Here is a 22,732-nt window from a genome sequence, read left to right as displayed (position 1 = left end):
TCAGGAATTCTCACAGGTAAATGCAATCCCATTTACGAAATCTGGCTCTTTGTGTGTGAATCTTCTTTAGAATTACCTTCCAAAAATGAGAGTTGTGAGTTATTAAGAAAAAGCTGAGCACTGGGTTTCTATTTAAATAGAATGAAAAGTTAACTTAGAAAGGTCACCCACCCCTGGGATACAGGCTCTATTTGAATTAAGCAATCTAACTGGAAGACACATAATCTAATGAATGTCTTCCAAAATCAACAGTCATGCCTGCACAGACAGCAAGGAACATCACTCAAGGGCTGGAATGAGTGAGGAATTCCTGGTGCAGTGGGTGAGAAGAAAAAATAACACATCCTATTTACTTCCTGCATTCACTCTCCAAGCAATGTTCCATGTTTTATCTTTTGTCTTCTATTTTTTAAAAAGTAATAAGAAACTGAATTTAATTCAGAGTTAGATGCCCATCACTGACATCTGCTGGAAAAAGTCATTGCTGATGTCCCACTCCAACATGATTTTCCCCGTCCTCAAGCAATTGGAGGCCCACAATTTTGGAAGAAATAGCTGTGGATTTTATCCATTCTTTATCCACCATTTAAGGTTCAAGTGCCCCAGTAGAGAATATTGTGATAATTAGAAAGTTAGTATTTAGATAATTAGGTAATTAGTATTAGTACAATACTAATTACCTCGATCTATTGTAAATTATGCAACTTTATCTGAAGAATTCCATTCAAGACACAGAAAATGTGTTAAACACAAGCCGTGAACAAAAAGCAAACAAATGAAGCTGCACTGCAACACTTTCCAACAACCACGGACAGTTACCCGAGGTCAGTAACCCACAACAAACGCAACATCCCAACTTTCAAGGTAAGAGCAGCATGAACGAGAGGTTATGATCATGAAGAACAAATAACTGATTAATAATTGCTCCTTCCCAGTTAATGATTAGCCATCTGACAATTTGGGCTGGCCTTTCCCTTTCCATAAATAGCATCCCAATGAGCAGGGAGAGCCTTCACTCTGTCACACGATGGCGTTCGCTGGCACCTGGCAGATCTACGCCCAGGAGAACCTCGAGCCCTTTCTCAAGGCTCTGGGTAAGTGGCTGCTTCCCCCTCAAATCAATGGCACCACAGCTTTTCCTGCTGTATTTCCACGGGTTTTTTCCTTTTATTTCTATGACAAACTTCCCCTGCTTGGTTAAATCTGTGCGCTCTAATTTGGAGGTGAAAAGAAGCTGAAAATTGTATAAATGGATGTAGGAAGGTTATAGACAACCCCCAAACCCCTGTTTTAATGTTAGATCAGCTCTTCAAGAATGAAGAGTCATACTAGAAATGAAGTGGTGGTGACTGACTTGTAATTTTGTAACTATATTTAAGTAGAAACAAGCTGTCAATGATGCATTCAGCTTCCCAATTATTGGTCCAGAAGCCCTTCCTGCAGCACCAGTGCTCTCAGTAATCTGGGAATGATTAACACGTGTGATTAGTGGTCAGTAATCTGTCTAGTGATTATCAGGTGTGATAAACAGTCAGTAATCTCAGTGATTAGCACCTGTGATAGCTGGTGAGTAATCTCTAAGTGATTATCAGGTGCAATGTGTGAGGTTTAGGAGGTGCTACATCAATAAATATGCACTTACCTTGGCCAACAAAACAAACCCGTTGGGGTTTTTAAGAGTATAAAAGAGATATTCAGGAGAATAAAATTCAGTTCCAGTTGAAAATGGTCAGCCCTTAGGAAAAGAAACAATGCATGATCTGACACATCACCAAATATAATATCAAAACCTAACCAGACCAGAAGGAATGGAGCAAAAAGCCCATAGAGAAGTGAGGAATCCAAAACACCATTTGTTTTTAACTTGGACATCACCTTCCAGTATTTGTTTGGATCTTTTGTGCCTTTTTTGGAGAGAAGAATTTGCTATTTCTCTAATAGAAAAAGTCTTGTTTTGCCTCTTTTTACAGGGTTGCCAGATGACACTATCAAACTGGCCAAAGATATTAAGCCTGTTGTTGAAATACAGCAAAAAGGCAACGACTTTGTTGTGACATCCAAAACACCCAACAAATCTGTAACTAACTCGTTTACACTTGGCAAAGAGGCTGACATCACCACCATGGATGGCAGGAAGCTAAAGGTAAAGCAATCCAAGAATGGGGTATCTCTTTATTTATCCCTAAACCTCAGTTTGTGCCTTGTTTGTACCTTTTCCTTTTGCAAACATTTCTATCACTTCAACAAACAGAAGTGTCTCTAAAACTCCTGCTCAGGTGCTGTGCTCTCCAGCTTAAATCAGCAGCTGTCATTATGAAACGTCAGTGTAATTTATATTAGTCCTCTACTTACTCAAGTTGAATTCCAAAATCTAAATTTTTAAAAATATTTTTAAAATGTTCCAACAGTGCACTGTGAACTTGGTCAGCGGGAAGCTGGTGTGCAAATCAGACAAATTCTCTCACGAGCAGGAAATTAAAGGAAACGAAATGGTGGAGGTAAGTGCTGGAAAATAAGGGCACTTGCAGAAAAATGCTGAAGAAAAAAATGTTGATTAGCTCTTAGTGTCTGCAAAGTGTCCCTGTGGATAAACACTGCTTCAAGGAGCACAGCCAGCTCCAAGTTTTCCTCCATGCAAATGTTGTACATATATTTACAGGCAGGTACTGTGAATGTCTGTTCTTGTGGACTAGGATGGATTTATACATGAATTACAGACACTTCTGCCACTTAGCTATGGATTTCCTCAAGTTTAAATGTGTTTTTGTCTTCCACAGACTATAACATACGGTGGAGTGACGCTTGTCAGAAGAAGCAAGAAAATCTAAGGACAGATCCCCTTCTTTGTGACACCTTTACATACCTAAAATAAAGTGCACTTTCCACAAGGTGTGATCTTTGTTTTATCTGAACAAACAGTACAGGAAATAATGATTATTTCTGCTCTCCTTTCACACAGCACTTCCCCATATTACAAGACTGTTTTCCCTTCTGTCCTCAGTGACAGAAATTTGCCTCCCAGACAACCCAACCTGGACATAAATCACATTGTTCCAGTTCACCGCAATAATCCTTGGGAGCAGCCAAAAGCTATGGAAATGCTTCTCGGTTTCTTACACACAGACTGAACACACTCAGCTTTAATTCCTGTGTCTAATAAAGTTTAGTCGTTAACCAAACCCCAGCAGAGAACAATCAGGCATTTGTTGAGCTGATCTGTACCACATGCCCCAGGAATAGAAACAGCAGTATTTTAGCAGCTACGAAGTACTTACCAGTCATTAACAACAGGGATGGCTGTCCTTAAAATGAATTACACACAAGTACAGTTAAGAGGCACCACAAAAGCAAAGGGAATGAAACATTCTTCCAATTCGCAATTAACTCCCAATATCTTGTCATGGCCCAAGTTTGTGAAGCTCAAGCAAACCAGACTGGTCAGACTGTGTGTCTCTACTGAAGTGTCAACACACAGGAGCTGTGCCTAGAACCATTTCTCTGCTGATTAGATCCTACTATTATATCAGCAGCCCCATTTCATGCTTATTTAAGTCATTAAGTCAGCTTTGTTAGAATTGGTTTGGGATGCAAGACCTCCATGAACAAAGCTGCTGGACTAATCATGCCATTTAAAATCCTCATGGAGAGGTTTCATCCCAGTGAAGAGTGCTGAGTTTACATCTCCCCATGCTAGAAGAGCAGTTTGTGAAGGGAGAGGTCGTGTTTTAGTTAATAACACTTACAGTGTGATACAAGCAATTTGGGAAGTGTGTTCTTATTCTGGGATAAGGCTGTTCTCAGGGGGAGTTTCACTGGCATAAAGGATCATTGTGTTCATTTTGCCTCCCAAGCAGCTCTAATGCCAAGCACACTCCTGCAGCCAGAATTAAATTCCATGTGAGTTACACAGAAATAAGATCAACCACACAGAAATCGGGGATGGTAAAACGCAGGGAGGAGGAGGAGGCTGCTTTAAAGCACTGGTGCTGCAAAAAGCCAGCCAAGAACTCACCACCCTTCTCTCTGGAAGTTGCTGGGTAACTGCTGCAAATACACCCTGAAACCAAACACATGATGTGGTTTTCCAGCAGGGAGTTCACAGAATGCTGCAGGTCTTCAACGATCAAATGCTGTACCTGCAAATTGGAGGATGGAAGAGGCACGACAGTTCAGGTTTACTTCTAAACCAAGGCAGAGACCATTCATTACTCATTTAAAGCCTGTTACAAAATTATTGTTGTAGATACTACCCACTAAAAGCACAGGATTCTTATTTAGAACTTAAACTCATGCTAAACCATTTTAATGGCTAAAATTCTAAAAAATTCTTAAAAGAACACTTCACCTGGCTTTCTTCACAACTGCAGTGGTTTCATGTTTCCAACAGTGGTGCCAATCTTTCCCATCCTTCTGGCAGTATCCTTCTGCCACAGGGCATCCCAGATTGAGGTGAAATACGCAGTCAAACCTGAAGGATTTTGACAAGACTGAGATCCCTGTCCCATGGCCCGAAGGAGTTAGCATTCCTAGATGGTGTAGCACGTTGGGATGATAGCTCTGGATCCACTATTCCACAAAAACAAGTGAATTTTTCTGTGAAGGACTCTATTGGAATATTAATAATCTAATTTGGATCTTGTTCAAAGCTTCGATTCCCAATCTGACAAGCTCTGAAAGGGTAATCCTGGCAGGGTGGATTTCTATCCACCACCAAAGTCCACTCTTTGGTAAATCCACTGTTTTCAGAATGTCCACAAACTAATTTTTTTTTTTCTTTTTTCTTTGTGCCAAGCACTCCCACCACAACTCCAGTCTCTAATGTGCTTTCTTCACTTGTTTTTTGTGTTCTTTTAATGATCTGTTTAAGCAGATCTGTGTTTATATCGCACAAGGTAACAACTCAACCTGCTGCATGCATACAGAAAAATGCTAACTGTAAATATTAAATTCAAAGAACATGGTCAGAGACCCCAATCCCTTCTCTGCTGAGTCCTGCACACAGACCACTGAACATGCAACCACAGAAATTCCTTTTTTTTGGAAGTGTACATGGCTGCACATCTCCTGTGTTAGTGACTGAACTTCATTCAAACTTGAATCATCTGTCATTCAAAACCTGCAAAAATCAGGCGATTCTTAGTGTGAGATTGCCAAGATATGAACAGCAATGTCCTCCCACCCGTTTTCATTCATGAATATTAAAAATAAATATGAAAATACACTGGTGGCAGACACCAGGGCTGCATCAGCTCCAAGTCTTTCTGTCCCTGCAGGAGTCTGCTGAAAACCCCTCACATGAAAATGCAGACACCTTTCATGGAACTCTTCATGGGTCCCAGATCTGCCTCTTACCCACCTTTATGTGAGTCACACATGACTGTGGTAAGAAATAACCTCTCCACCCACCAACTGCATTGTTTTCATCACACAAATGGCTTTAATGGAAAGGGTTGGTCCTGTGCAAACAGTGTGAAGAAAACTGCTGGGGCTCAACATGGGTAACGGTGTTCTCCACAAAAATTGGAATAATTACTCCGTGTGCAACAATAGTTACACACTGCAGAGAGACACTGGTCATTTATTTCAGAGTTGCACAGCTGGGGGCCCTGTGGGATCCCACAAACCGAGCACACCAACTATCAAAATTTATTACGATTTACACGTTAGCAAACAAAGGAATTCGTGTTCCTTGGCTACAGGTTACATAGTTCTCTTCTGAATTAGTATTCTAGCCTCTCTTGGTTAATGATTCTGTTGTTTCTCATGCTAATTAGTCCCGTTCTCAGTCTTTCTCTCTTTTTGGGTCAGTGGTCTGTGGGTTGGTGGTCATGACCTGCCCCTGCAGATGTAAAATGTAAAATTACATGTTACCCAGTTGGAGATCATTCCAGCACAGTTGCTGAGTTGGATTTATTAGTTTCTTCCTTATCTTGGGAGTCCTTGCCAGATGGCCCATAAATTCTGCATTCTTTGCGTCCTTTACCAGTGGGCATACTTTTTTTTTGTTAACCTCCCCCTAGATCTGAGATCATCAAAGCGTGTCCAGCCCTAAACCTTAACAAGGCAATTCTATCAACAATGTTTTTCTAACACAGGGACATCACTTAGAGCTTGTTGGCTACTGTTTCACGGGTTATACATCTCCCTTCTTGTTGATTAGGCTTGAAAGCAGAAAAACGCCAAACATCAAAGAACATAGTTTCTCAATAAAATTTCTACATACTCCGCATTTTGCAACAACAAGGCCACACGACAGCGATCCCCTGAGCCTCAGGAAGGCCGGTATAGCCGGAGGCCGTGTCAGTTGGCCGTGCAGGAGGGTACAGGAGGGAGCCAGGGCGGCCTGAGGCGGCTGCGCGAAGCAGGAGCGCGCCGTCCCCTCACGGCGGGGGCGCGGCCGCCATCTTGCCCCGCGCGCGCTCCCCGCCCCTCTCTTTCGGCGGGAAAAGCGAGGCCCCGCGGCCGCGGGCGGGGAGCAGCGCGCGTGCGCGGCGCGCGCCGGAGGGCTCGGGCGCTCCCGCGCGGGGCCGGGGCGCATGCGCGCTGCCGAGCCGGGGCAGGGTTTTGGCGCCGCGTTTCGCTCTCGCCGGAAGCCCCGCGGGAAGTCTCGCGAGAGGCGGCGCGCGGGCGGGCGGTGCAGCTCCCCCAGGGTCGCCTCAGCCGCTCCCGCCGCGCCCGGGCCGCGCTCGCTCCTTCCCTCCCTCCTTCCTTCCCTCCCTCCTTCCTTCCTTCTTTCCCAGCGCCGCCGCCATGTCCCGCTACCTGCGGCCCCCCAACACCTCGCTCTTCGTGCGGAACGTGGCCGACGACACCCGGTGAGTGGGGGCGGAGCGGGGGCTCGCGCAGGCTTTGGCGGGCTCGCTAGGCCGCGGACGCGGGGGTCCCCCCGCAGCCGAGGGAGGGAAGAGGGCGAGCCCGGCGTGCTCTCTTCCTCCGCTTTGCCTTCTCCCTCTCTCCTCTCTCCCTTATCCTTGCCCTGCCTTCCATTTTCCCCCGCTCCTCGCGATGTTGCTCGTTCCCCGCCTCTCCACGCGGATCCGTTTCCAAACAGCGTCCAGAAAGAACAAAGCTGGGCCGCAACAAAGTGAAACTCCCCGCAGCCGCCTTTGAGTGTGTCCAGCGGGAGATCCGGGCGGGATGTGTGCCCGGGGCGATGCTGGACAGCCGCTGGAGTTTGGAATGCTCCTTGGGAAATGCAGTATTGCTGCTCGATGGGAGAAAATAGAGCATTCGTGCCCAAAATTCCTGGCGTAGCCGGTCCCGTTAGTGCGGGAGCTGCTGCCAGTTCAGGTGGAATGTTCGTGCGGTAATTGTTGTGTGCTGGGGCCTCTCAGGACGCTCAGTACGGAGTCGGGGGAAGCGATGCTTGTTCTCCGTTATAACCGTGTTGTACCGAGAGCCCGTAAGGACTGAACGTGTGCGGTGAGAGAGCTCCTCATAGGGAGTTAAAAGAGCAAAAACGGAGTATTGCACAGGTTCTTATTTATTCTTTATATGTTTTTAGTGAACTGCTGGTTTTCCTCATTTCGCTTACGGCAGTTTAGTGACGAACACCTTTAGTGGTTAACAAGCACCTCTGGTTTGTTATCAGCTGTGGAACACTAACTGAGCATTGTTGGCACAGGATGCGTTTGTCAGAGCACTCCCCTGTTGTTATTTGTGTGTAGAATTTGTACGGAGATCCCTGTAAGGTCTAGTCCTTTTAAATGTAAGTTTTCCAACTCTTCCTGGGCTGCTTGGACCAAAGTTGTTCAGCAAGCAGCAGTAGTGTGGGCACAATGGAATGGATTAGGAGCATTGTGATAAATAACTTCAAATTAAACTTTTATATTTTTTCCATTAATTTTTTCATCTTTCCAATAATTAATTTTACTCTAAGAACAGCTGAGGACGATCACTTCCAAATTCTTTACAATAATGTGGATCCTGTTGAAGCTTCACCTTAAAGGGCTCTTGGAGGTGGTTTCATTGTGGGATCTCCATGCTGGTTGTAGTTCCCTTTTGCCAGCACTGGCTGTGTGGAGATTTGTTTCCCCACTGATGCCAGAGAAATGTAAAAATATAAAAAACAGTAGTGACTCTTACATACCGCCTAGATGTGGTGTTACATCAATCTTCACATGCAGGTTTTTGTCCTCAAATGTCACAAAAACGAATATGAGGAGCTGATGTGAGTAAGAAAGCTCTGTTGAGGACAGGGTGTTGGTCAGGGGTAGTTGCAGCTGAACAGTTTTGTCTCAGCTCCCTAAAGCCAACTCTTTGGAAAAACTATCCCGAGGGCATGAGTGGCTGCTCACTCGAGATCTGTTCTATTTGATGTGGTTGTAAGTATTGATTATTCTATGGAAATGGGTTTGGGTGACTGGTTTGTTCTCACAGTGTTTATTTGGATCTCATAATGGATGTTTGCATGTTGCAAAATGACTGTCGAGTTACATGAGGTACTTGAATAATAATAACAATAATAATTCTTAACAACCCTTTCTTTCACTTTCTGCCAACCTTGGCTGCATTGAATGAACTGATGTGTATCACTTCTCAGTTTACATTTTTGTGCTAGAGTGATGCTGAAGGCTTGTTTCAAACTGCCAGGGTGTATCTTGAGCATCCTGAGTCTTGAGTGTTTCAGAAAAGCTCCGTGTGCTGCCAACAGTGAACTGCCCAAACACTTCTTTCCCCAAAAAGTGCTTTGCTACTTTCATCCTCCCCCAAATGCTTCCAAAAACGGGGGGTGGTCATATTAATTGTGGATTTGACTTGGTTTTGTTGTTTTATTTTATTTTGGTGGACGTTTTCTAACACCTTAACCAGTGAAAAAGCCATATCAGGTGTTTGTGGTGTTCCAGGTCTGAAGACTTGCGCCGTGAGTTTGGTCGTTATGGGCCTATAGTTGATGTTTACGTTCCACTTGACTTCTACACTCGCCGTCCCAGAGGATTTGCCTATGTTCAATATCCTTTCTTCAGATGGCTCATTAGTGAGGGGTGTTGAAGTTTGAAATTCAAGTTTGTGTAAGAGGTAACCAATCTAAATGAAAAAGCAGTTTACTTTTGTGTTGTATCTAATAAGTGTCTTACTTATGTCGTGGTGTTTCGTTATTTTTGAAGATTAACTTCTCTCAATTGTTCTTTGCCTTTTTTGCAAAACTTAAGTCCAATAATATAAAGGCTTGCTTATGTCACTGAAATTAATACTCTATGATTTAAATGAAAATTTATCACTGACTCAAAATTGTCTAGCACGTTTTTATTATCACTGGTGTGTAAGTAAAGTTGTGCTTAGCAAAATGTGGCTGCTATTCATTGTTAATTTAACAAATGGAAACTGGAATCACTTGATCAAAATCAGATTGTGTAAAAAATGAGGTGAACTTCTTTCTTTAATATTGTCCCCTAATTTGCTGTCCTCTGTTGTTGCCTCAGAATGTAAAGCTGTACAGTAATGGCGACCCCAAAGAGAAAGCATGAAAGAACCTTTAGAGTAGAGTTCAACAATTAAGGCAAGTAGACAAGCCAAAGACCTCTTAAGGATCAGGCTTGAAGAGAAGGGAGAGTTTGGGAAAAGAAAAAATAAAGAAAAGCTGGAAGAAGGACAAGCCATAATGGGAGACAAAGCTTCGCTTTATCTACAAAAGGGGGAAAAGGTTGTTTTTCAAAGTAAAAGATAAAGCCATCTGTCATTTTTGGCCAAGCATCTCATGACAAGTCCTTCTGACAAGCACTTAAAGAGTTAAAGGTCAAGATGAAGTTGAATGGTGGCCAAGATTAAAGGAGTCATACCTGATGTATCCTACAGAATAACAGTTTTTCTTCTGTCTGTCATGTAAGCAGTAATTTGATGAATTATTCTGGTTTAGTCCATTGACAAAACCTGTAATATTTCTCTTGTGAGTGCTACTGTAACTGTGGTCTGAATGAAATCACATTCGGTCTGGGGTTTTGAGGGAGATGCTGCAACGTGGAAGTTTCTCTCCTGCAGAGATGCTGCTGCTGAGAAATGAGTGGTCTGGAGGGGAAAGGCAGCTCATGTTTTTGGGTCCCAGAAGCTGGAAGTAGGGGTGTAAATTCCAGCATTAAAATGAATGTCTGTCACTGTGCCTTGGCCCTGAGTGCCAGTGCAGGGCTCGCAGTGTCTGCTCTTCTCTCTCGCTGGGGAAGCTCTGCAGACAGGGCTGTGACATGGCATAAGTTAAACTTAAAATCAGTTGTTAAAAAAAAAAAAAGGAAAGCTTTATTATAATTCTAAAGTTAATAGTTAATATTTACTGTTGGTACATCCAACATAATTTAAGAACTAGGGCTTAATTTTAATAAACTCAATGCAGTGGAGAGAACTAAATGACCATTAATAAGTGTATTTTGAAAGGATACCTCTGTTTTCTTTGCATAAGTACAAGTGGGAGAAGAAAATAATTAAGAGTATCACATAGCAACTGCTTGCTGATGGATAAATTCATGGTCATATTACAATATTTTAATTTTATTACAGGAATTCTGAGATAGCTGGTGGTTAATTTAAAAAAAAATTCCATAGTGTGTAGCGTAGCATGACAAAAGAACTTAAAAAGCAAACATGACTGTAAAATGAGAAAATAACTTGAAAATTTTCATTTTTATTTTAAATACCAAATCTGTTAAACTGCTCAAATTCCCAAGTACCTTAACACTCCCCACATTTGAAGATGTCCGTGATGCAGAAGATGCTCTCCATAATTTGGATCGAAAGTGGATTTGTGGTCGGCAAATAGAAATCCAGTTTGCACAGGGGGATCGCAAGAGTAAGTGCCTGAATTTCATCACACCCTGAATTTAGCCTGAATTTCAGCACCACACAGCGCTGCACGTGGTGCTAATTGTTGTGATATGTTCTTATTTTATATAAATAGCATGTGGATGTTCTGCCTTTTATCCAGTAACTGTTAATGACTCGTTTTAATTATAAATGGATAACTAAGTACGACAGTCACCGCAGTCATTCTTTGGAGCTTTCTGTGCAGCTCTGTTTGATTTCCAGGATTGAGGTAATGTCTTCATTTTCATTTGGCTTCAGGATAAAAGTCAATTTCAAGGTATCCCAATTCAAGGTGGAGCAGAATTTGTATTTTCTGAACAGATAATTGGAAAGAGAACTTAGGTCTTTGAAATCTGTTATTTGTGTGCATAGTCTTAATTTGCAGGGAGATACAGATTTGTAAACCTGGTACAAACCTGTTGGTCTAAACCAGAACATCATGTGATGCCTGCAAATAAAAGTGCCTTAAAGGTCTTCAGTTACAGCTCTCAGAGGAACAACCTGACTGTCCAGTTTTCCCTCAAGTACTCACAATTAACTTTAATGGAGTCAATGGAAATTCTGCACTCCGAAGGACAAGTTTCTGCCCTGTATATAAACATTGGAATTTCTAATAAGTTTCTGAACAAAATTAACTAAATCCACCTTAGTGTGTTGCAAGCAGCACTTAAAACATAAAAATTGAAGCCATTTAGTACAGAGGGTGTTTGTTGCAGCGTAGTCTGTTTAAAATACTTCAGAGCATGTTCTTTGGGGTTGAATTTGATACAGAGAAAGGATAGAGGAAATATTGTGGAAGACTAATAGGTTCATTCATTTTTAATTACTTTAAGCTGCAGCGTAAAAGTGAATTGTTTTAATGGGGGGTTCCTTTTGGAATCAGACTTCTCTTTGTGTGGCATCCACTGAAGCCTTTGTGTAAGATGGGCCTTTAATCATTAAAGACAGCTGTGGATCAGATGTGGTGATGGTGCTGTGCAGTCAGGAAAAAGTGTTCAATTAGCTTTCACTCATTGGGTAAATTCAGGAATGTCAGAATGTGTCAGTCATGGGTCTGACCTGTCGTACCAGTTTCCAGCTGGCCTGAAATCACTTTGGCCAGCTCTATGTTCTGGTTTTATGGAGCATTAGTCCTTTCTGACTGGTTTTGAGGGGATTTTTTTGTTTGTTTTGCTTCCTAGATTTATAATGCCCCCAAGGCTACATTAATTTGCGTCCAGTGGCTAAAGCAGCACAAAACAAGTGGCACAGAGCAGCCTCTCACCTGTCCCTTCATAAACATCAAATCATGAGTGAGCCTTTCTGCTCAGCACCAAATCCATGGCTTAGACCTTGAGGGGGAAAAGTAGGGCATCTTTTTCACCTGCAAATATTGCTATTTTTACAGCACCAAACCAAATGAAAGCCAAGGAAGGGAGAAACCTGTACAGTTCCTCTCGTTACGATGACTATGACAGATACAGGCGGTCTCGGAGTCGCAGTTACGAGCGGAGACGGTCGAGGAGTCGCTCCTTTGATTACAGCTATAGAAGATCCTATAGTCCCAGAAAGTAAGTGTAGTGTGTGGGGTTGGCCTCAACTGCACAGCACAGAGACACCACGCCGACTATTTAATTGTTACAGTTTTGAATAATCTTTTTTTTTTTTTCTATCGTGGGAGTAACCGCTGGGAGTTGCGTACCTTGCATGCTGCATCTGATCAGGAGTAGTGAATGAAACGATTCTGTGTTGCATTGGAGAATAACTGAAAGCAAATGCACAGCTTGAAAAGATAATGTATTAAGTGTTTGTACATTTACATAGGGATTTGTCACCGTTTACTCTTTCTGATGTACCTTTTTAGCAGTAGACCTACTGGAAGACCTCGTCGTAGCAGAAGCCATTCGGACAATGATAGGTAAAACACTTTTTACACCCTTTGAATTGCAAACTAGATCACTGTATTCCTTTAACTATAGGTTTAAAAAAAAGTTTCTCCTGCAAAAACGGTAAACAATTTTTAATGTACTAGATGTCTAAGAATAGTGTTTTTACATTCAAATCTCCTCTCTCCCCTTTATTCTGATAGGTTCAAACACCGCAATCGATCTTTTTCAAGATCTAAGTCCAATTCAAGATCACGATCCAAGTCACAGCCCAAGAAAGAAATGAAGGCTAAATCACGGTCTAGGTCTGCATCTCACACCAAATCTAGAGGCACCTCTAAAACAGATTCTAAAACACACTATAAGTCCAGCTCAAGATATGAGAAGGAGTCGAGAAAAAAAGAACCAGCTAGATCCAAATCACAGTCAAGATCACATTCTAGATCTAGGTCAAAATCCAGATCGAGGTCTTGGACTAGTCCCAAGTCCAGTGGCCACTAACAGTGTATCCATGTTGGTTTAGGCATGTAAGATTCATTTACACACAGTTCAGTTTACTTAAATTATCAGGAATATGATGTTGCAACAGTGCTAAAAAATATTTTCTTTGTCAGTTTTCCCTGTAGCCGACAATGGTTAAAATTACAACAGTGTTGAGAAGCCACAGAGAGAGAGAGGGAGAGAGATTGTCCACTTGGTTAAATGTCATGGGCAGCTACTGATTTGGTTGTGGTGTCTCTATGTATATTTTTGTAAAGATTTGCATTTTTAATGCTTAGATATTTGGTGATGACTTGATTGACCGTAACTTGCAACATTGTCCTTTTACAAATGTCACACCCATAGAGAAATTGGTACCAGTTTGTGCTGGACAGTTCAACCAGCTGTTTAACTGGTTCTTCAACGCTAAACTTTGTGAGAAAAAAGGAAAACTGGACAGCTGTAGTGCAACACTGGCTGCTGGGAAATCAGACTGGCAGTTTGTTTCCATGGCTCCAGGGCAGGTTTCAGTGTTCTCCGTGCCCACCAGCAGGTTGGCAGGTGGAGCTCTGTGGAGAGAAATTTGGGAGATTTCTCTTTACCCTGCTCTCTGGAGAGATGGTACTGACCTTGCATGTACGACATGGGGAGAGAGTTGGTCTTGAAGCTTGCTCAGAGACTGTGCAGTGTCGAGGCTTCACTGCCTCTGCCCTGGCTGCTAGTGCTGAAGGTGTGAGGGCAAAACCCACCTTGAAATGGAAAATCTAAATTCAGATTTCAGCAAACGGCAGAGCAACTAAATATTAGGTTGTGTGTACATTTTATGCAGTTTTTTGTATCTATTCTAAATTTTAGTGAGCAGTTAACCATAAAGTTGCTTAGTTTTCCTGCTGTTAGATACAAGTAGATTGTTTCGAGTTGTGTGTGTACAGTATATAAGAACTAAACTTTTATGCCAATGACTCCTGTGGTTAGTTGGTGTATTCATAGGTATCAAACCGTAGCCATCTCCCTGGGTTACCAGGCTTGCTTTTTACACAGCAAAAAAGCAGTTGGTCAAGCAAGTCTGAATCACTCCTTCCTCAGAATGGATAGTGGTTTGGTTACAAGATTTCGTTTTCCTTCAGAACAAATGTTTGAAGTTGGATATGAACAAGAGCTGCATCTCTAGTTATGTAGTTTATCACTAATACAGTATATTTAGAAAACTGAATGTGAAAAATAACAAACCCAGTGTGTAATCTTACCAGTGTTTCTCTAGAAGGCAAGATCCTTTGTCATGAAAATGGCTTTTGGCATTGTTTTTTTTCCTCTTTACTTTCAAAAGCCACCATCAAACACTTAAGTGTTCCTCACTGTCTGATGTCTGTAGCATATAAAGACATTGATTTCCAGAAGTTCCTTTTTAGAGAAATGTTTTAGGGTTGGGGTTCAGTGTTTCAGCAGGGCCTTTAAAGAAGCGCAGATGGCTTTGGGATATGGTCAGCGGAACGTGCTTAGGGGTTGATCCTAGAACCTTTGTACATTTGATAGTATTTCTAACTTTTTCTTTACTGTTTGCAGTTAATGTTCATGTTCTGCTATGCAATCATTTATATGCACGTTCCTTTAATTTTGTAGACTTTCCTGGATGTATAGTTTAAAAACAGCAAAAAGTCTATTTAAAACTGTAGCAGTAGCGTGCAGCTCTAGCAGAGGAAAGTTGTGGGATTAAACTTTGTATTTCCTTTCTTATAGAGGCTTCTAAAAAGGTATTTTTATATGTTCTTTTTAACAAATATTGTGTACTACCTTTAAAACATCGATGTTTTGATCAAAATAACTAAAGACCCAGCTTATTTTCTGCTTGCTGTAAATTTAGCAAACATGCTGTAATAAAAAAATGAAGGAAATACTGATCCACTGGAATTATTGTAGCTTTAGAATTTGACTCCAGAGCATGGTTAGGAGTAGAGCTATGCATCCCTTATGGAGTAAAATCCTTACTATGGTATTTCAGTAAAGGCAGGAATTTTTCATTTAGTGTCTGAATAAATGTCACTTCACATTTTTGAAAGGGTACAAGACAAACTGAGAATGCTAAGCATAAGTTGTAGTCTAATATATTGAATTTTCTTTGCCATTAACTTTAGTTATTGCTGGATGGACTTGCCCCATAGGTTATAATTCAGATATTACTAGCCAGGTTATGAAACTGCTTTAAAGCAACAACTGAGGGTTCATACAAAATCAAATGTACAGTATCACCATATCAATTTATAATTGCCATATCAAAACTGGTGCCAGCAGTGGTCCTGTGGGAGGTGGCAACAGGGATGGAGCTGCCTCCTGGCACTGGTAGTGTGCCCAGCTGGAGGTTCTGCCCTGAAAGACAAAAATCCTCTGTAATTGCATTGATAAACCCACTGTCACCCTTTATAAGTTGAGCTGTGATTATTTCTGCTTCTAACAGCAGAAACCCCCACCATTTCCAGCTTTATATCTATATATAGAGAGATATATAGATATAGTCTTCATGGCTAAATCCTGCTTCAAAGGGGTGCTCGTGCCCGAGTGGTGGGGAGAGCGTGGCTGTGACTGTGTCAGGGACCTGCAGGGATTGCTGTGGTTAATGGTGGTGCTGGTCCAGCTGCAATCGGAGCTGGAAGGGTGGGAGGAGGGAGGAGAAATCTCCGTGCCCAGGCAGGGGGGGCTGATTGGAGAGTGCAGAGTAACAGTAACAATTCCTTAACTGTTGTGTCAGCATGTCCTTATATTGTGTGCCTCAGCATTTATGTATAGCACAGTTTAATTTTTGTTTTGAAAAGCCAGATCATTGCAAGTATAATGTAGTGTCTGCCAGTTCTGATGGTTCTTTCTTTCTCTCCCAGAGGTAGGACTAAACTTTGACTTGACTTGTGTATATGAACAAGCCAGAAAAGCCGAACACAAACCCACGATGTTTCAAGAGTGCATGAATAAAGATGTTGTCCTAGTTCTTGCTCCCATGGAAAAATTGTGAAGAAGCTGTTCTGTGGGCCTTTCAGTTGGGGACGAGTTAGCAGGATGTGGCCAAAAGGGCAGGGAATGTTTATGCATTCATGCAAGTCAAGCCACAGCCCATCTAGATAACATCTCCCTTCCTTGATGCAGGTATCCCAGTCCTGCCCTAAAAAAAGCAGGAGCCTGTCTTGTGCAAGCTTCCTGCAGGTTATGCACAGCTGGAATGCAAGAACATTGCAGGCTACAAAAGATCATGTCTAGGCATCTTTCTTTTGGAGTCTCAAGAATGGTGGGAATTACGTTTTTCTGTGGTAAAAGTAGATTTTGTCATTCCTGCAAAATTTGTAGAATTGAAGTAGTGTGTAAAAAAAATATAATTCTGCTGAAAGTAATGGCTGTGCTCCAAAATATCTGCAGCGAATCGATTGGTGTCAGCAGTCATAGAAGGCTCTATTGGAACTTCTTTTTCACCTAAAGTCCATGCACCCAACTGGTAATTAAAAATCTTCAATTTAGTGGTTAAGTAGCTGGGTGTTTAATTAGGGACTCTGATAGCCTGGTCTCTGAAAGCTCAATGTTATCCTTTCTATGTCTTATCAAGATGTTTAATGTACAGTATCATGGTTTTATTCGAAGTGGAATCGTTTGGTTTCAATGTTATTTTGAGCGCTCTGCTCAGACAGAGCTTTTTTTCCTGACTGTTGAGTCTGGGGTGACAGCTCGGGGCGTGCTCAGAGAAGGGCAGTGGAGCCATGCACAGCACTGCTGCTTGGGCCTTGGCAGGGATGGTGCAGATGAACATTTTGAAGTACAAAGGGATAAAATTGACACATTTTTAGGACATAATCACCCATTAAGAATTGCTGGTTTTCTCCATTTATCTTGTAACTTGCTTTAAAAAGTCTGTAGTCCATTGCTATAATATTTGTCTACGATGCTCTTGCTGCTGAGACTATTGTAGGAAGGGAAGACTCTGTACCCTGTAGTGTGTTTGATCGGAGATGCTGATGTTTTATTCATCCACATCCTTTCTTCTTGAGTTTTGTGTTCCATCTGTGCAAATAACCCTGTGAATTGGGAATAAAATGTACAAGTTTTGACTATAACTTGAGAGCACCTTCTGACTTAATTAATCCAGCCGTAGTCTGTGGGAGACGGAGCCCCAAGCGCTGCCTCCCAGCCTCGCCAGCTTTTGGTTTTGTCAGGAACTTAATTAGTGTTAATTCTCAAGCCCTGTGTTCCCAAACCACTGGAAAGGCCTGAAGGCTGCAGCTAAAGAAACCTCCCTTGGGAAGTGAGCTGCCAAAATGAGGTCATCCCACTTTTCCGTTTCCATCTGAAAACAAAGAGATGCTTTTAGGGGGTAAAAAAAAAAAAAGTTTATTTAAATGTTTTGTTTCCAATTTGTACAAACATCATCAGTAATTGACAATTTGAAGAACAGATTATTAACTGGGATACAGCTCAGACTCTGGTGGGAGTCCAGGTCACAACACAAGTTTAGAGACTGCCAATTCCATGTGATTTGGAGCAATAATTTTGTAAACATTCAGCTCAGCTGCCACTGCATTTGGAATGTACAGAAAGACACCTCCGAACATTTCACAATCTGCAAAGGCCTGTTCAAATTAAAGCACTTGTTTTTAGTAATCCTTGTATTTTGAAAGAACCCTGGCTGCTCCTGTTCTCACAATCCAGCTGTTCCTCCTGTGGGATCAGCTGGAGGGTGACAGCACAGGAGCCACCTGCCCTGGCCCTGTGCCGAGGGATTTCAGCAAAGACTGAACAAAACATCGTGTCACAGAGCATCGATGCATTTCAGAAACACAGAATGATTACAATCCTTCAGGCTTATGGAGCACCCAAACCCAGGCATTTGCATTTCTTGTGAAACACTTGATTTGGAACATTTCAGGTTTTTGTCATCACTGAACACACACCTCTCCTACACATTCACAACAGGAGGATTTGAAGCTCCAGCAGCTTTTTTTTTTTAAGGTTTTTTTCTTTAATTAAAAAAAAAATCTAAATAAGCCTCTTTTGCACTGATTTTACTTTAAAAAAAAAAGAGATTACAACCAAATACAATGTGCATATTCACTGCATGTGAAGTGCAAGGGCACAGCCACAACTGTCTTTTTTTTTTTTAATTTTTTTTTTAAACAAAATAACATTTTTTAAAACCAGGCCACGTACTCAACATGGTCATCTTACATTCAGCAGTTTTGTACTAAAAATACTTCTGTGCAGGAAAGCCCAGCAGAAATTTACATATGCTACAATGTTTTACATGTATTTACATGGCTCTGTTTTCCCTGTGAGAGCATCTAACACTTGCCCCCAACTATTAATTGTTACAGGGGAACCCATTTAAGATCAGACTAAGGAACTACTCCACCTATTTTATAAAAACTGGTACAAAAATGTGATTTAGAACTCCTCAGTGCAGTGGGCATACAAAGGATTTGGGGGGGGATTTTTGGCAGTCACCTGATGCAAGGTCTTTAGTTGGCACTCATGGAGGTTCCCGGGAATCACAGCTGGAGAGGCTTTATCAATCTGCCTGAGGAGTTCTTCCACACCCCTTCAGAACATTCCCGATGGGAGTCACGGGCTTGAAACGCTCACCCACCGCTGCAGGAGTGCCACTAAAGCTCACAGGGACAGGTGAGAGAATCAGCTGCGCCTCCCCTGGTGCCCAGGTGAAGTTTCTGCTCTGCAGAGTGTTTAGCACATCTTACACCAGTCTGAAAAGCAGCAAATAACCTGACTGAAGTTTTCAGTGCGTAATTTTCAGTTCATGCTGCATTAAGTTAGGTAAAAGCTGGTTTTCTAACAATTCAAAGTCACAATTCCAATTCTGGAACACAGTCCCATTTATTCTTAAATGCAATAAATGGTGACTGCTCAGGATTTGACTGATTTTTGAGAAAATAACTATTTCACAGTGAGGTGGACACAGCACTGAACTTTTGAGGTAAAAGATTGAGGGGAATGTAAACTTGCACCCCTCTCCAAGTGACTAACTACATGCAGCAAGAACACCTGGTCCTGCACACCTGTGCAGCTGGAGCTGGGAGTAGCAATGCTCAAAATTTGAAACCCTGTCAATCAAAATCGCTTCTGAAAATCACACAAGTTACATCTCAGGCCTGGACTTTCAGTAAGGTTTTGAGCTGAAATGTCATTATTTCTTTATCAGAAGGTTTAAAAGAAACAGGTACCCAGTGGCTTGGTGGCTTAGGCAGAACACTTGGGGAGGGTGGCTCGCTGAACTTGGCCCCAGCATAGTTCTGGTTGCTCTGAGGGGTGAACAACAGGTTGCAATTGGATAGAGCAGGATTCCAATTGGGATTCTTGGGGAAGTGAACGTTGTTCTTCCCCCCTTTCTGCATGGCCTGCCATGCACCAGGAGAGGAGCTGCATCCGTGGCCTCTTTCCTTCTTCACACAGGTTTTCATCTGAGAATTCTGGTCTTTGTTCTTCTGCCTGTTTTTAAGTTGTTGATGGTTCTTGGTGGTATTTCTAGACTGGGGAATGGGAATGTTGTATCTTTCTCCACCACCCATCTTCAACTTAAATGTCACCTGTAAAAACAAGAAGAGTCCAGATAAGTCTTCATTACTCTTAAACAAAGTATTTCAGAGAATGTTTCGATTGCAAAGGGACAAAAATCAGTCTAACCAAAACTTGCTCTAAACAAGCCACTTCTCTCCTCAGGAAAGGTGTAACTGGAGGACAAAATGGTGCTCAGAAAATGCAGAGCCAGATTTAATCAGTCAGTATTGAGTGCTGGAGACATTTAAATTCAGCCTGTTAACACCTAAGAACTGGGCAAAGTTTGCATTGATAAAGGCACTCCCCAGACTTCCTGGTAAGTGATAAACCCAAAGTGAACTGAAACCACCTCAAGTGGAACAGATTGTAATTCAACTGCCAAAGCCGACACCCAGACAGCAGCACAGGGTACTCAGCACTTTCCTCTTGCGATGTATTTTCCTCTCCCACCCCCATTTACCTCTCAGTGGTCTTCTCCGATTCCACACTCTCCAATTCTTGCCCCCTTTCTTGCTTCCAAGCCTGAAAGAACAGGTACTGCCTTGTGCTGGACTCCTTCCTTTGGCTGGGAATAGAAGTTTTCATGGGCTGACCTGCTGTCTTCAGCCAGGGAGCCGAGCCCAACATCGGATTCTCGGCACAGAAGCTCCAAGGGAGAAGTCCTGCTGCAGAAACGAGAAAGAAATTTGAATTCAGATTAAGGAAACAATTGTTTCAATTTGGGGTGGAAAGAAAGGCAAGCGGAAATAATTCACAGAATTCAGAGTCGGCTGTGTCTCTTTATTTGTTAAAGATGACAACATGCTACAAACAAAACCCCAACACCTCACCCCAAAAAACACAGCATTATTTTTTCTCTACGTACATAAAGTTCACCATCAGACTTAGCATTTCCCAAGCAACAACTTTTTTTTATCGTGCTCTGTCTTAAAAAGCATTTTAGGCAAGCAAGAACTTTATCCCTTTGGTTTTAGTAGGGAAAAAGTAAACTACAATAGGAAATACTTTGGGAACTGGGTCCAATACAGCAACTGCCCACAGTGTCCAAACCCTTCCCCAGCCACCGCAGAGCTCCATTTGTCATCTGTCAGCTGTTTCTTTCACCTTCATTACCCACGTAATTCCTTAATAACTCTTACGCTAATTTCCTGTTTTGCTCATGGCTCGTCTTTTCCTGGGACCTCTAAGATTTTGACCATGACGCACTCCAATCTGTTTCGGCTCCTCTCACTCTCCAAACTCAGGAGCCCCCTGCCCATCCCTCCCACAGCTCCAGAGGAGCCGCCCATCTCCATTTCCAGCTTCCGCCTTGTTTGGACTGAAACCAAAAGCCGGGATAACGTCACCGGCCCAGCTGCCGTCTGCTACCGTCGACCGGAGCTTGTTCGCCTCCTTCCTTTCTCCCTTCTTCTCTCACCGACCCCCGGGGGCAGCCGGGACCCGCCACCCCCCGTCCCCAACAACGGAGCACAACATGGCGGCAGCTGCGCCCGCTCCTTCCCGCACCGCTCCGCCCTTACCGACTTCTGTCCGCTCCGCTCGCCCACACGCACGGACACACACACGGCCCTTCAAGAACCGACTCCGCGCTGCTCCACCGTCACTGCCCGACCCCGGTCCCCAAAGCTCCCTCCACTCCGCACCGCCCCTCGCTCTCCCTCACAAAATGGCGGCCGCGTCCTGCGCCGTTTAACACCGTCTCCCTCCTCCCCCCTCCGCAGGGCCGCGCGGCCGCAGCCAATGGGAGCGCGCCGCTCGCCCGCTCCGCCAATGGGAGCCAAGCCCCGCCTGTTGCCAGGCGGGCCCGGGGCAGAGCGGCCGCGGCGCGCGGGCGGGGCGGGGCCGCCATTTGAATCCCCTCACGAAGGGCAGCGCGGGAGCGGCCGCCGCTCTTTGTCCCGCCCGGCCCGGCCCCGCTGCCCGGCACCGCCCGCAGGTTCCCCCGGCCCCTCTGCACAGCCCCCCGGACACGCTGCCAGCCCCGCCCCGCCCGCGAATTAGCACAACAAAAAAAAGTGGGGAACGCCCGCGCCAGCTGCCGCTGGGGGCTTCAAAGAGGTAAAATAATTAACAAAAAAAAAAAAAAAAAAAACCGCACAAAACACCTGGCTGTGCTAGGGGCGTCGAGAGAGGGGATTCAGCGAACAAAGAGTAAAATCCAGCCCCCCAGAGATCCCCGCAGCGTTCTGATGTCAAATGGAGGGTCTTGGGTTTGTTGAGCTCATTCTCCACGCCTGCATTTAGTTAAACTATTTGATGTTTAAATTTAAAGTATTAAAAATAACGTAGAGGGATGTTTCAGGTCAAAATACAGGGAAAAGCTTGTTCGGTTTAAACCTGTATTTCCCCAGGTTTAAACCAACACTGTGGGTATGCAAAGCCTGTGGCAGCGCCTGCGGTTTGTATTTATATTCAAATTCTCTTATTTTGCCTCAAAGGATCATTTTGAAGAAAAAAAACCCCTCAAGATTTGGCCTTTACCATGCGTAGAATGAATGAAAATTAGGTATACATAAGAAATTTGCACATGTGAGAGTGTAATAAGGGACCTGTCGAGCCTTGTACACCACATTAAAGGCCAAAAAAAGGAAGTTTCAAAGAAAATGGAAAGGAACTAGTTCAGTTCCAACCCCACCAAGTCAGGGCAGTACTTAAAAACAACACATGAACATTCAGAGTTTTTATTTTGAGGTACAGACCCTGGGTTCATTGAGTTGCCCTGTATTTTTAGCTACAGAAAGGAAAAATTACACATTCCTGCTTTATCCCTAAAACATTTAAAACTCTTTCCTTCCTGGTGTGGTGTTACAGGGCTGTGACCCATCCCAGGACCAGGTAAAGACTCCAAAAAGAAATTTGTATCCATCATGCAGTTATTAAAAAAAGCCAGCATATGTTTTAATACACAAGATGGGCTGACATACCCGAGCCCAGACCTTTGTTCCTATTCTTTATTGTATGTTTGCACAAAGCAAGCTGAAATTAATTTGTTTTCCTCCCTTTGCTTTGGATTTCTTGGCACAATGTTAATGGCTGAGGTCCTTATAGCAGCTTTT

The 22,732-nt window shown here is 43.1% G+C and overlaps 4 protein-coding genes across 9 annotated transcripts in view; 2 read left to right on the top strand and 2 right to left on the bottom strand.

The window, feature by feature from the left end:
* GRHL3 (grainyhead like transcription factor 3) overlaps positions 1-6,459 on the bottom strand; it is a 116,904-nt gene extending 110,445 nt beyond the window's left edge. For 3 of the 4 annotated variants that reach the window (XM_068994409.1, XM_068994410.1, XM_068994411.1), the window contains exons 1-3: positions 6,224-6,459; positions 4,346-4,468; positions 4,013-4,136 (exon numbers count right to left, since the gene is read on the bottom strand). The gene's annotated coding sequence lies outside the window, so the exon portion shown is untranslated. The remainder of the gene's footprint in view (positions 1-4,012; positions 4,137-4,345; positions 4,469-6,223) is intronic. The other variant, XM_068994412.1, reaches the window with a different exon arrangement.
* LOC138098134 (fatty acid-binding protein, liver-like) lies at positions 988-2,888 on the top strand. Its single transcript, XM_068994415.1, has 4 exons — positions 988-1,094; positions 1,971-2,143; positions 2,409-2,498; positions 2,778-2,888. Exons 1-4 carry the CDS (start codon positions 1,028-1,030, stop codon positions 2,826-2,828), a joined length of 381 nt encoding a protein of 126 aa, XP_068850516.1. The 5' UTR covers positions 988-1,027; the 3' UTR covers positions 2,829-2,888.
* A 132-nt stretch (positions 6,460-6,591) lies between the features above and the next one.
* SRSF10 (serine and arginine rich splicing factor 10) lies at positions 6,592-17,224 on the top strand. 2 transcript variants are annotated; one of them, XM_068994438.1, is made up of 7 exons: positions 6,592-6,815; positions 8,847-8,953; positions 10,676-10,777; positions 12,179-12,341; positions 12,635-12,688; positions 12,860-12,961; positions 16,007-17,224. In XM_068994438.1, exons 1-7 carry the CDS (start codon positions 6,751-6,753, stop codon positions 16,023-16,025), a joined length of 612 nt encoding a protein of 203 aa, XP_068850539.1. In that variant the 5' UTR covers positions 6,592-6,750; the 3' UTR covers positions 16,026-17,224. The 2 variants fall into 2 exon arrangements, with proteins under 2 accessions (XP_068850539.1, XP_068850538.1); XM_068994437.1 differs by lacking the exons at positions 6,592-6,815; positions 8,847-8,953 and adding an exon at positions 8,988-9,822 and having other exon boundaries at positions 10,656-10,777; positions 12,860-17,224.
* A 928-nt stretch (positions 17,225-18,152) lies between these two features.
* On the bottom strand, positions 18,153-21,348 carry PNRC2 (proline rich nuclear receptor coactivator 2). 2 transcript variants are annotated; one of them, XM_068994439.1, is made up of 3 exons: positions 21,197-21,348; positions 20,137-20,341; positions 18,153-19,705 (listed from the first exon to the last, which is right to left on the bottom strand). In XM_068994439.1, the coding sequence occupies exon 3, from the start codon at positions 19,685-19,687 to the stop codon at positions 19,265-19,267; it is 423 nt and encodes a 140-aa protein (XP_068850540.1). In that variant the 5' UTR covers positions 19,688-19,705; positions 20,137-20,341; positions 21,197-21,348; the 3' UTR covers positions 18,153-19,264. The 2 variants fall into 2 exon arrangements, with proteins under 2 accessions (XP_068850540.1, XP_068850541.1); XM_068994440.1 differs by having other exon boundaries at positions 20,137-20,338.
* Between the last annotated feature and the right edge of the window lie 1,384 nt (positions 21,349-22,732).

The sequence above is a fragment of the Aphelocoma coerulescens genome, chromosome 23, assembly GCF_041296385.1.
Source record: "Aphelocoma coerulescens isolate FSJ_1873_10779 chromosome 23, UR_Acoe_1.0, whole genome shotgun sequence".
NCBI classification, from domain to species: Eukaryota; Metazoa; Chordata; class Aves; order Passeriformes; family Corvidae; genus Aphelocoma; species Aphelocoma coerulescens.
This window is presented reverse-complemented; position numbering and strand designations above follow the sequence as displayed.